General features: G+C 42.9%; 1 protein-coding gene across 7 annotated transcripts in view; it reads left to right on the top strand.

Moving 5' to 3' along the window:
- SPIRE1 (spire type actin nucleation factor 1) overlaps positions 1 to 13995 on the top strand; it is a 184998-nt gene that overhangs the window by 77936 nt on the left and 93067 nt on the right. For all 7 annotated transcript variants that reach the window (XM_073678996.1, XM_073678997.1, XM_073679000.1 and 4 more), the window contains exon 3: positions 1468 to 1698. In XM_073678996.1, the coding sequence (XP_073535097.1) occupies positions 1468 to 1698 (231 nt within the window). The remainder of the gene's footprint in view (positions 1 to 1467; positions 1699 to 13995) is intronic.

A 13995-nucleotide genomic window follows, 5' to 3' on the forward strand; every position in this document is an offset into this window, starting at 1 on the left:
TGGAGAGCGATCTGCTGCCTGCAACATCCTTCAGCATGACTGGTTTGGCAGTGGGTCAGTAATGGTGTGGGGTGGCATTTCTTTGGAGGGCCGCACAGCCCTCCATGTGCTCGCCAGAGGTAGCCTGACTGCCATTAGGTAGCGAGGTGAGATCCTCAGATCCCTTGTGAGACCATATGCTGGTGCGGTTGGCCCTGGGTTCCTCCTAATGCAGGACAATGCCAGACCTCATGTGGCTGGAGTGTGTCAGCAGTTCCTGCAAGATGAAGGCATTGAAGCTAGTCTGGGAGGAGATCCCACAGGAGACCCCACAGGAGACCATCCGCAACCTCATCAGGAGCATGCCCAGGCGTTGTAGGGAGGTCAGACAGGCACATGGAGGCCACACACAATACTGAGCCTCATTTTGACTTGTTTTAAGGACATTACATCAAAGTTGGATCAGCCTGTAGTGTGCTTTTCCACTTTAATTTTGGGGGTGACTCCAAATCCAGGCCTCCATTGGTTAATAAATTTGATTTCCATTGATGATTTTTGTGTGATTTTGTTGTCAGCACATTCCACTTTGTACAGAACAAAGTATTCAATGAGAATATTTCATTCATTCATTCAGATCTAGGATGTGTTATTTGAGTGTTCCCTTTATGTTTTTGAGCAATGTATATTCAAGTTAGGTCAATCAATGTGATTAGTTTTATATTGCTGTTTAAAAACTAATTGATGGATACAAATCTGACAAGGAGGTGGCGGGACTAAACGTGCTCATGAGATTGTAACTAGTGCCTCTCTTCCGTCGTGTAAATCCTGTACATGTGCATGACTTCTCTAGGGGGATTAAATGAGGTTTATTTTTCATGAACTCAGACTATAGAACTTTTTTTATTTTTGTTATATGTACACAAAAATTGCCATTTGTATCACTGTAAAAGTAAATGCCATAGTAATACAGAATAGAGCACACTAATTAAAGGAGAAACAAGCCGTGACCCTTACAGTACATGTATGTTGGTCACAATGGATTTGTACCAAGTGGGACCTCATTATGTTTTCAATGAGGGGCTTATTGTATACCTAAGGGTCTGTCCATTATTTATATTGGAGATGTGGGAAGTGGTCATTTTTATGCTTTCCCTTAAAGTTAAAGGTATGCATCTATAGGTGTACAGAGATAGCTGTTGCACCTAAACTCTGGAGAGGGCCTGAAGGTTCCTCTCCCAAATATGAAGATACCAGTATTTTAAAAGGTGCATGATAGGTGGGTTTTGTATTGGAGCACATTTCGGGCAGGGCCTATAGGTCTAAATTTTTTGTTTGCTTTCTCTTTTTTTGTTTTTCCCTTTGCGCTCCGATTTACTGCATTCACCCTATTCCATTTGTTTCCCCCTCTGGCCCAGCAGAAAAAAGTGTCCCATGAAAGGTGTTTTAGGCATCTTTTGCTGCAGATGTTAATTATTTTTTATTTTTCAGGTTATTGTGTCACTTGGGATTATTATCTACAAAGCTCTGGACTATGGCTTGAAGGACAATGAGGAGAGGGAGCTTAGTCCTCCCCTGGAGCAGCTCATAGATAACATGACTAATGTGGATGAAACCGATGTCAGCAATGATGAAGGATATGATGCTTTGGATGAAGAAGAGGAAGATGCCAATGAAAAGGAGACTCCGGCCTTTCGACACTCATACAAGAACGTCATGAAGGTAATAGCCTTGTTTGTCGTATTGTTGACTGCTTTCTCATGTTGTCTGTTTGCCCATTCCAAAAAGAAGAAAAATCCCATAAAGAAAAATTGACCCTCACAATTTCCTATGCAGCGCTTAGATATTTAGGTTACAGATTTGAAGTAGCTGCATTTTCAATTACCAATATACCTTGGCTTTATAAATGTTTAGGAGGTAGGAGTAGAAGTGTATGACCCTGTGTTGTCCTGTATAGTGTGTAAAGATGGCTATATATCCTTAAATATCTACATCTGTCATACCTGCTGTTATATAAAACTTATTAAAAAAAAGGAAAAAAAAAAAACAACCGGTTTCCTGATGAGCGGATTATGAGCGGTTTGCTTGCTAGGACCACATAGAACCAACTGTACGCCCCAAATCAGGAGCGCACATAGAAATTATGGGGTCCATAGCAAGAGGCTGCACTGGGCGACCCCCCCCCCTCCTCCCCCCCAAAAAAAAAAAAAAAAAAACTAATAAAATTGTGGATTAGGCGGGATCTGGGGGCATAGAAAAAAAAAAGCTATTGCTGATCAGTGTGTTGAGGCTGTAAGTAATATACTTCGAGTACTTTTCCTTGTATGTCTGACTATCAATCCTTATGTATTGATACAAGACTTTTGTTCAGTCCTAATGTTGTTTGCCATTTACTATTTTCTAGTCGTTATATCTTTTATATATTTTTTTTTAGCTGTAACAGAATAAACATTTTTTATATTTTCTTGTATACTGGCTTTGTGAACACTTTTTGGGTGTATAGGATTTGTTGTTATTCTTTGTGTCTAGCCGGTCTTATTCTAAATGCTTTTGTGACATACTCTGATCTAGCGTCAGTATTATAATTTTTATTTTCATTTTTTCAGTGTGTCACGACTATATGCCTATGTGATTGTCACACAAGAGCATACCTCCCAACTTTTTAGGGAAAGGAATATATATTGCAGGATGTATTGTTCCCACTCACTACGATACCTCTTCCACAGGCCCTATATTGTGTGATGCCCCCAAAATGTCACCCTACACACACAGTGGGATACACAATACCCCCTCTCTCGCATAGTATGACAACCTTACAGCAAGCCCACACTATGATGCCTCCCAAAATAAAATACCTGCACAGTGACGGCCCCCCATCCACCCACAAACTTTGATGCTCCCACAGTTCTCCCCCACACCTTATGATGCCACCTCATTATAATGCCAGCACGGTAAGCCACCCCACAATATGAGGTTTCCACTGTTTCTACTCCAAACTGTATGATTGCCCCCACATGCAGTAGTATGGCGCTGCACGCAATAGGGTGGCTCCTCGCAGCCCTTACCCGCAGCAGTATGGTCCCTCGCAGCCTTTGGCTGCAGCAGTATGGCCTCTACATGCAGTCAAGTGGCCCTCATATGCAGCCGAGTGGCCCTTACAGCGCCTGCTGTGCTCAAACCTCGAGCCAAGTTGCACAGGCATAATGGTGGTACAGGGAGCTGACTGCTCTCTGCTCCATCACTGTATTTAATGATATCCGGTTGAAATCAAAATGCCCAGTGGGAGAGACTAGGCAGTACCGCTAGGCCCAGGCTCCTACAGATTACAGGCGTTCTAGCGACCATGTGATGTGCCGCTATAGACCGTACGCCCCTGCATCAAATGTCTGGCTCACAGTTGAGCGCAGTCCTCCAAAAGCAAGTCCTGTTCTCTGATCTATCCAATAAAAGCGAGTCTGGTGAGGACGCCTCATAATTAATCCTCTTAACAGCCTTTTAGAGAATTGTGTGCCCTATCCCCATAGTTAGGCACAGCGACATAATATTTATGCTTCATATTATTGCAGTTATCTACTTGATTATAAAGTTTGGGTATTTTCTAGAAAGGAAAACATTTTGGGCTATAAAATGGTGACTACAGGGAGAAAATTGGTAATTGACTTAAAAGGGGAATTTCTTCTCACTTGCGCATCCGGGGTGAGCAGAGGCTGAATATAGTGTATGTGAATCTAGGGAATGGCCGAACTGGCATGCCTGTCTATAAGGTATGAAATGTGTGTGTCGGCAGTTTGGTGACCTTGTGCCGTGTGTAATTTTGAGATCTAGGTCATCTTTGGCAGCGCTACTAAACATATGGAAGGACAAGAGCTCATGTATACTGAGATTTTCTTATTATTTATGCTGTCAGGTTTTGCAAGGGAAATGTCCACGGGACACTAAGTATCAGGGTTGCAGCTCTTTGTTAGATACTGGCGCGTGGGAAGGCTGCGATTTAAAGACGTCCCATTCTGGACCACTGGTTTCTGAACGGATGGGTCTCATTTTACACGTAATGCTTTATAATTGCTTTAGTCTTCGTTTCTAATTCTTTGCTATTACTTTAGAAGTCGCATTGCAGCCATGGAAACCAGACAGAAGTCATCTTGTAGGCATCGGCGTTTGTGTCTGTATCTATAGTAGCATTATTAGCGACTCGCATGAATTATACATGAAGTGCCATCAGCATCAGATATCAGGACACATAAGTGTTCCACAACTTGCTTCTGCTGCCTCAAGTCTTTGTGAAATCAGTTAGCAAGTATATGGATTTATTAAGTCATAGAGCTAATCGAAGTCTTGTTAATGTTTCTTCACCCCTTATGTGGACTTGTACTGTCAACCACCAGACACCAAGGTCCCGTTCCCTTTTCTCTGATCCATATCTATTCTTCAGTGTCGTGTTTGTGTGCCCACGATGCAGATTTAATGCATTTCCGCGGCGCCATTTCCGCCATGAAAACGCATTAAAAATGCTTGTTAAGTTGTCTGCCATATTTCCCTATGATAATCCACATGTGCTGTGCACATGCTGCGGAAATTTCCACTGCGGATTATCATTGTGGAAAAATCCACAGCACTACTATTTCTTGTGCGTTACCGTGGCGAAATCGCCGCCATTGACATGCATTGAACCGCATAACATCCGCATGTATACATGTATGCAAGCGGATGTTATGCAGTTCAATGTGCGCATGGTACCCGGGTCTGGAGAGGAGGAGACTCTCCTCCAACCTGAGTACCATTAGTAAAAAAAAAAAAAAAAAAAAAAGAATTAAAACGTAAAAAATAACAAAAAAAAACATACTTACCTCTCCGGCGGCCCCTGGTCTCCTCTCCGGTGGCGTCCTCTCTCCTCGGCGTCCTGCGGTGTTCAGAAAGGACCTGCGGTGACGTCATTTAGTCATGTGATGGTCACGCGACCGCTGACGTCGCCAGTCGTGTGACCTGTCAGCTGACTAAATGAAGTCAACACCGATCCTTTCTGAACACCGCGGGACGCCGATGACAGAGGACACCACCGTAGAGGAGACCGAGGTCCTCTGGAGAGGTAAGTATAATGTTTTTTTTATGTTTTAAATCTTTTTTTTTTTTTTTTTTTTTATATACTATTGATGCTGCATTTAAAGCAGCATAATAAGTTGGTCGCACACTATAAATCCATGGCCGTTGCCTGGATTTACACTGTGTGACCAACTTGTCAAGCACTTTTCCAAGTGATGCTAAAAATCGCTTGGAAAAGCGCTTGAAAATACGCATGCGGAAATGCATGCAAAAACGCTTGAAAAACGCTTCTCCCTGGCAGAAAAAAGCGCATGTAAAATCCACATGCGTTTTTCTGCCAGGGAGATGCAGAAACGCTCAGGAAAATTTCTGCTTCATTTCTGCATCGTGGGCACATAGCCTTAATGTTCTGTGCATTTTGCTCCCTCTTGGGCTTATGTCTCTGCTTTATACCTGGGCAACTACCCTCCTATACAACGCTGAACTGCTGGGTGACTCGTATCTGATCCCTCGTTCCTTTGCGTGGAATTGGTTTGCCAGCTACCGCACTCTATACCCCGGTTGGCGTTCCTGCACCCCATGTCTGATTTTCAGGGTGTAATGTTTATTTTTAACATAATTTAGAAAATTTTATTATCCATTAAAATTCTTATCCGCAGCAGGACTTTTTATTCCATCTCGGCAAGGTCATCTTAATACTCTTTTCCATCTCCGTGGGTGGGGTGCTAATCCCGTTACTGCTTTCAAACAGCTTGAGGGACACCCTGCCCTCTTTTTAGCTCCTCTAGTTTTAGCACAATTATTAAATAACAGCAGACTTTCTCTTTATCTATTTGGTATTAATGGTGCTGCTTTTGATTAGCCCGGCTGGTGTAACGTCATCTGTGCTTCACGCTGCAATGATGACCTCATGTCAGTCATAGTCAAAAGCCATGCTGGGGATCCCAGAAGTTAAGAGATTTCCGAACCTCCAGTGCAGTGGCCAGAGACTACGGACTTGGCCGATTGGATAGGAATCCCGCAAATTGTTGTTCCCAACTATACTCCTAACCAATACCAAACTCCTTTATTTCTCTCATCTTCTCAAGGTCATTCAGTCACACCAGAAGGAATTCCTTCTAGCAGCTGGGGACTCTAACCCTGCTTTGGATAGACCTACTTCATGACCCATAGCAGGTCATATTGACACACATCCCTTCCCGATCATCTCCTCCCTAATATAGCCCTCAAATCTTGCAGATTGATAACTACACCATGGGCGTACCCAGGATCAAAACTAGGGGGGAGGGGGGGGGGGGGGGGGCAAGCCATGGTCACAGATACCGAAGAGAAATATATACATAGTACAATGCAAATATTTCACTTCTTACATTACATGAGTGATATCTATTGTAAATTCCACAATAGCTCAGAAACCGACGAATCGCTCCACACAGTATACTGGCCGCCATAAAATGCCCCATACAGAATACTGGACCCATATAACGCTCCATACAGAATACTGGCCCCCATATAACGCTCCATACAGAATACTGGCCCCCATATAACGCTCCATACAGAATACTGGCCCCCATATAACGCTCCATACAGAATACTGGCCCCTATATAACGCTCCATACAGGATACTGGCCCCCATATAACGCTCCATACAGGATACTGGCCCCCATATAACGCTCCATACAGAATACTGGCTCCCATATAACGCTCCATACAGGATACTGGCCCCCATATAACGCTCCATGCAGGATACTGGCCCCCTTATAACGCTCCAGGCAGGATACTGGCCCCCATATAACGCTCCATGCAGGATACTGGCCCCCATATAACGCTCCATGCAGGCTGTTCCTACCACATAATGCCCCATGTAGGATGTCACCCCACCTTTATAATGCCCCATGCTGATGACACCCCCACTTCCTTATAATGCCCCATGCAGGATGTCACCCCCCCCTTATAATGCGGAGGATGCAGGAGCTGCTGCGGAGGCACGGGGAGGGGTAAGTATTGTGCCGGGGTCTTGAGCAAGCGGGGGGGAGCGGGCGCTGACGGTGAGGGGCCCTCCGCCTGCTCAGGGCCCCGGCATTTGCCCGGGTGCTGACGCCGGCCCTGGTGTGCGGCTTGCGTGCCTGCTTCTAGGGGGAGGCAGCTGCCCCCCCCCCCCCCCCCCTGCCCCACGGTGGGTACGCCTATGAACTACACCCTATGACAAAAGATTTCACTTTTTATACTTACCCCATTCCTCTTTCTTCCGGATAGATCACATATTCACCTCAGCTTATCTCCTTTCTCAAGTCAAATACCATTCTATCCACCCTTTTATCAGACCAAAGCCCCTTGGCAGTCTCATATTCTGCCATTATAGCAGCTCCTCAGTCTTTCACATGACACCTTAATGATTCCCTCCATACAATAAAAGATGTTTCGGAAATTGAGAGTGCTATTGGAACTTGGGGTCTGTTTACACAATCCAACTGGAGACCAGATATGACCGTCCATCGGTAAACCTTTTACTGATTGGCAGTCATTTAAGTGCCTATTTACAGAGGCAGTCCAAAGTAAAGGCCCCGTCACACATAACGAAATCGCTAGCGAGATCGTTGATACGTCACGGTTTTTGTGACGCAATAGCGATCTCGTTATGTCTGAGAGGTAGCAACGATCAGGCCCCTGCTGTGAGATCGCTGATCGTTGCAAAGCTTCCTGGACCATTCCTGGGTCGTTGCGCTCCCGCTGGGCAGTGTGCATCGCTGTATTTGACACCTTATCAACGACCTCGTTAGCGATTCAGAACTGAGACACGTAGGCGTGCATAAATTGGACTTTTCCGTGCCCCTCATCCCCGATTGGTGGTCGCTACAGCGTTCTCATTTTCCGCCGTGCATAAAGAAGGCAACAGAATAGCGATTCCATCCTTTGTTTCTGACCTCGTGCTGGATTGCAGATCCTAGCAGAATTCTCCGGGCTGTTGATATCCGTTCATTCGACTGAGTCCTGATTTTGCATAATTTTATGCACGCCTTTGTGACACAGTACAGTCCCTATCAAGGTGTGGATCGTTTAAATAGCTGCTGTGTGAAAGCGTTCCAACGACCGCTGAGATCTTTAGTTAGATCGCTGGGGCGGCCGAAATCGTTGGGAAGTTCTGCATGTTTGACAGCTCCCCAGCGATCACGAAACGACTCTCCAGCGATCCCAAAACCGTGACGTAATAACGATCTCGCTAGTGATCTCGTTATGTGTGACGGGGCCTTAAGCGATGTGCACTGAACGATCTACAATATATCGCTCCGTGTGCATACTCTGCTGTGATTCTTGGTGATGAAAGTCCTGTTTATACAAGAAAGATTATCTTTTGCTCTGCTGAAAAGATCATTTCACCCTACGAACAAGCATTTTTTCTGTATACATTGAAAGATAATTGTAAAACATTTGTTATTGAGAACACTTATTCTTGATTATCGTGCAGTGTAAATGAAGCTTTACTTGAAATTTAACACTGGTTTTGTATCCTCTCTTATATCTTTGTGTGAGACCCACAAGGCTACCTTTAGAGTCCACATGCCTTAGATGCACGATTGCCATACAACCAGTTGGGTCACCTTGAGTTTATCTGGAAATCTTATCTCGTGGTTGGCCCATCAACTGAGCTCTCCTACTGGTATAACTAAACCTATTTGTCTATTCACATTAACGTATAGCATCACCGCTAACCCTCCAAAAAGCTGACATGTTTTGCCAACATCCCCAAAACTGTATAGCAGCCTCTCCCTCTTTGGTCTGGGGCTGCTGATTAGTTTTTTATCACATCCTCCTCCCACTCCATGGTGCGCATGTGTCATTGTTATGGATGTATGGTAACTTGATAAGTTCAGGGAACGATTAAACCTCTGAAACCTTCTAAGTTCCCTGTCCCTTATGGCTTCTTAGCTTTCTATTATAAAAAAATAATGTTCTACTCTTCTAATATCTACTTGCTGATGACATTTTGCCAACTCGTACACAGCCTTTGTTTCACTCTCTCCGACCTTCTTTCCATTTTAACAGCTTTTTGTGATATCTCCGTCTTGACTATAAATAATTCCAAATCATCTGCCCTCAATGGCTCCATACCCAAGCCTGACATTTCTACTCTACAATATACTTACCCTTTTCAGTGGTCTACCACTCATCTGGACTATGGATCCTTTGTTGCATCATCGTGCACACTCACTTGGTCTCCATGCAAACATCTTACTTTTATATCTTTTTAGCAGCAATGGAAACAATAGCGCGTGGTTGGAAAAAACACATCTCATTCCCAGAATTTTTATCCTATGTAGAGAGCTTTATGACCATTTAACAACTCATAAGTGTCTTGAATGACGCTCAGGCTAAATTCTTCAAAATCTTGGACCTGTGGGTAGCATATGCCCATCCATATTTGTCAAGTGCCAGTGTGTCCTTTGGTTAACTTTATGCCATTACACATCATACCTGTATCAACTCCTGGCTCTTTCCTTTATTCCTCTTACGTACTCCTTTTTTTCCTTTTGTTATGGTTGTCACCATTTTTATATTTCTCTGCTGACGTTTTATGTTAAGTTTGATATAATTTGTGTAAAGTACCTACATTTTATACCAAATGTTACGATTTGTTATATTGATCAGACTCCATACAATATTGAGAAAGTCTTGACTTATTTTAATAGTATTTTTTCCTTGTCTTCTAAAGTTGTTTTACCTATAGGATAACTTGCTGATCTCCTTGTCAGACAGCTGGGTTTCCCACCGATCTAGAGAACAGGAGAGGCCCCGTCTGGATCAAGTGGAGTCCGAGCATGCATCTCCATTTATCGTCTATGAGACTGCCATATAATAGCGGAGTGTTGTTCTTGGTGTTTTCTCTCACTTTCAATCTTGGAAAAAGCCCCATAAATTGGAAGGTATAATTTTCATAAATGTGATTCCTCTATGGCACCAAGACAACAAAAATCTGGGAACAAATCTTGACCCCAACCTTCTACTTTTGTTTCATCACTTTTGTTCTTTCTGAGATAAGCTGCGCCAGAGATGTGTGGCAGCGGCTCTCCTGTAGAGAACCCAAGAGCGTGCTCGCTCATGCTATGTATGGGGAAGACAGCTGACATAGCTGCCGGCTGAACCATCGTTTGGCTGAAGCCATCTTTTAAGCTGTATGGCGGCAGGGGTGTGGGCACAATCTGTAATCCTGATGCCCACATATTGGACTAGAAGAGGGTTGCCACCTGGCCGGTAAATTACTACCACAGCTGGTACATCTACTTGGAGGCCAGAAAAGCAAAATATTTTTATCGGCAATAACCAAAGCCAGTATTGGTGTATATTCACACAGTAACAGCAAAGTTACTTCCTATCTGAATTGCTACTTCTTTCTAGGCTGCAATGTCAGAACTAGCACACGGGTCAAGTGTGGGATTGGCACCAGATCTTGTGATGGGCGAGTCAACAGATGCAGAGGTGCACTACCTGCCTAAATAGCCCTGTGATTGGAAAGCAGTATACTCATGGAGGTTTTACAATGCGATTTGCAGTGTCGTCTATTGTATACATCCTTTTGGCTTCTCCCAGGCCTTTTATACATCGGTGCACCTTTTTATTGCTGTATGGAATAGCATAGTTTGCTACGCTTTTGTAGTCAAATGTTACCAGTAATAAATCCTATAACCTACATGGTGCATGACAGATATGTGTTTTTGTTGTTGTTTTTGCACAATTCACACAAAAATAAAAAAATCACCCAAAGCTAGCATGTATACAACATTACTGTGAACGAGCGTCTTATTTTTGTGTGGAATTGGTGGCAATCCAGTATGTAAAGTGACTAAATGGTCTTGACAGTAAACAATTTATTAATTTCAAGATTGAAGTATAAAATAACCCTCCGTGATGATAACACCTCCGATCCCCTTTTTATCTTTGTTCTGTATTTTGGGATGAAAAAGTTGGCAACTGTAGTCCAGAATGATGTCTGTCACTATTTCTTTTTAACTTCTCTTTTTAGACTGCATTCACACATTCAGATTTTTTATGTAGTTTTCGTAGCCAAGAGCCAATAGCACATTCAACAGAAGTCAATGGCCCTGATTCATTAAGATTAGCGCTTCGTACTCCAGTCTTAATGATGAGCATGCAGGAATAAGATGCGTCAGATTTATTAAGAGGCGTACACCACTTAATGTATTCAGCGCAGCTTATTATTGGTGTACCACATGCCAGAAAGGTTACTGCATTCTGTGACTGGAGTAACATTTCTGGTGTAAGAAACGCCACCACTTTTGAAGAATTTGACGGGTGGATGTAGCCACTCCTTGTCCCACCTTGGCTTCTTCCATTTTGACAGAGCTGCTCAAAACTAACATAAAAATAGCAAACATCTCAAAATTGTTGCGCAAAATTTAGTGACTTTTCAAAGTGTTTTTACACCACTATTCTAATGTAAACACTTTGGTGAATCGGGACTAAGTCTTTTCTTTACAAGCGCCTTCTATGTATGATCTCTTCATGGCTATGGAATATCCCTCAAAATCACATTGGCTGGAATAAATCTTTTTTACATTGCAGCTTAATCTGTTGAGCTTTGTGTGTGTAAAGTGGTCATCATGAGACCCTATAGAAGATAGTAGTGTAGAATACAATGTACCATGCGCTATTATTATTATTATTTTTTTTAAAATTCTGCCCTACCTTTCATCTACAGTCAAAACCAGAAGTTTACATACACTATATAAAAAGACACATATACATGTTTTTCTCAATATCTGACATGAAATCAGAATAAACCTTTCCCGTTTTAGGTCAATTAGGATTACCATAATTTTTAATATTTGCCAAGTGCAAGAATAATGAGAGAGAGAATGTTTTAAGGCATTTTTATTACTGACTGCAAAGTCAAAAGTTTAAATACATTAAGATTACTATGCCTCCCCTTACTGGCCTGGGGCGTATTAGTACGCCCCAGGCCATCACCCCCGGTTCAGTACAAGCTCCAGTGCTGAGCCCGCACTGAACCGGGCACATGTCAGCTGATTCTTACAGCTGACATGTGCTCACAACAGCCGCGGGTGGAATCGCGATCCACCCGCGGCTGTTAACCACTTAAATGCCGCTGTCAATCTCTGACAGCGGTATTTAACAACGCCGTGCCGGAAGCGCGGCATTAGCCCCGCCCATCAGTGACCCTGTCACGTGATCATGGGTCACTGATGGGTGGGCATGGCAACCCGGGGTCTGCAGCCGACCCCAGTGGTTGTCATGTGAAGATTACTGTGAGCGCCACCTAGTGTTTGGCGCTTATAGTACAGGAGCATTTCTGCTACATAGAGGTGATCTGCTCATCACCTCTATGTAGCAGAGGCGATCAGACAGTTGCTGCTTCTAGTTTCCTATGGAGACTATAGAAGCAAAAAAAAAAAGGTTTTTTAAAAAAAATAAAAAAATATAAAAGTTTAAATCACCCCCCTTTTTGCCCCATTCAAAATAAAATATTAAAAAATAAACCCCACATACACATATTCGGTATGGCCGCTTTCAGAATCGCCCGATCTATTAATATAAAAAAAGAATCCGATCAGTAAACGGCGTAACGAGAAAAAAATTCCAAACGCCAGAATTAAGTTTTTTTGGTCGCCGCAACATTTCAATAAAATGCAATAACGGGCGATCAAAACATCGGATCTACCCCTAAATGGTATCAATAAAACGTCAGCCCGGCGCGCAAAAAATAAGCCCTCACCCAGCCCCAGATCCCAATAAATGGAGATGCTACGGGTCTTTGAAAATGGCGCCTTTTTTTTTTTTTTTTTTTTTTAAGCAAACTTTGCTTTTTTTTTACCACTTAAATTAAAAACAACCTATACATGTTTGGTGTCTACGAACTCGTAATGACCTGGAGAATAATAATAGCAGGTCAGTTTTAGCATCCATTGAATGTGGAAAGAAAAAGAAAAAAAAAAATGTGGAATTGCATTTTTTTTTTGCAATTTCACCACACTTGGAATTTTTTTCCCGTTTTCCAGTACACGATATGGTAAAACTAGTAATGATGTTTAAAACTACAACTCGTCCCGCAAAAAATAAGCCCTCACATCGCCATATTGACGAAAAAATAAAAACGCTATGGCTCTGGGAACAAGGAGAGCAAAAAACGAAAATGCAAAAAACGGAAAATCCCAAGGTCATTAAGGGGTTAAACAATTCTGGACTGTCCATATGATGATGTCATGTGTTTAGAAGCTTCTGATCTGTTTTTTGGCAACATCTGAGTTAATTAGAGACACGCCTTTGGATGTATTTTAATGCACACCTGAAACACACTGCTTCTTTGCGTAGCATCATGGGAAAGTCTAAAGAAATCCGCTAAGATATCAGGCAGAGAATTGTGGATTTGCACAAGTCTGGCTCATCCTTGGGCACAATTTCAGGATACCTGAAGGTGCCTTGTTCATCTGTGCAAACCATTATGCGCAAGTGCAAACCATTATGCGCAAGTACAAACAAGATGGGAATGTCCAGCCATCATAACACTCAGGAAGGAGACAGGTTCTGTGTCCCAGAGATGAACATGCTTTGGTCCTTGTGCAATTCAACCCAGGACAAATGCAAAATACCTTGTGAAGATGATGGCGGAAGCTGGGTAAGATTGTGTCAATAACCACAGTGAAACGAGTACTGTATCAACATAGGCTGAAAGGCCATTCTGCCAGGAAGAAGCCATTACTCCAATAGACATCTAAAAAAGCCAGATTAAGGTTTGCAAATGCACACAGGAACAAAGACTTTAATTTTTGGAGACATGTCCTGTGGCCTGATGAAACTAAAATTGAACTTTTTGGGCATAATGACCATCATTACATTTGGAGTTAAAAGGGAAAAGCTTAGAAGCCTAAGAACACCATCCCAACTGTGAAACATGGGGGTGGCAGCATCATGTTGTGGGGTTGTTTTGCTGCAGGAGGGACTGGT

This window comes from Phyllobates terribilis, unplaced genomic scaffold (genome assembly GCF_046119375.1).
Source record: "Phyllobates terribilis strain yellow unplaced genomic scaffold, ASM4611937v1 Scaffold_4__5_contigs__length_816908805, whole genome shotgun sequence".
Taxonomy (NCBI): domain Eukaryota; kingdom Metazoa; phylum Chordata; class Amphibia; order Anura; family Dendrobatidae; genus Phyllobates; species Phyllobates terribilis.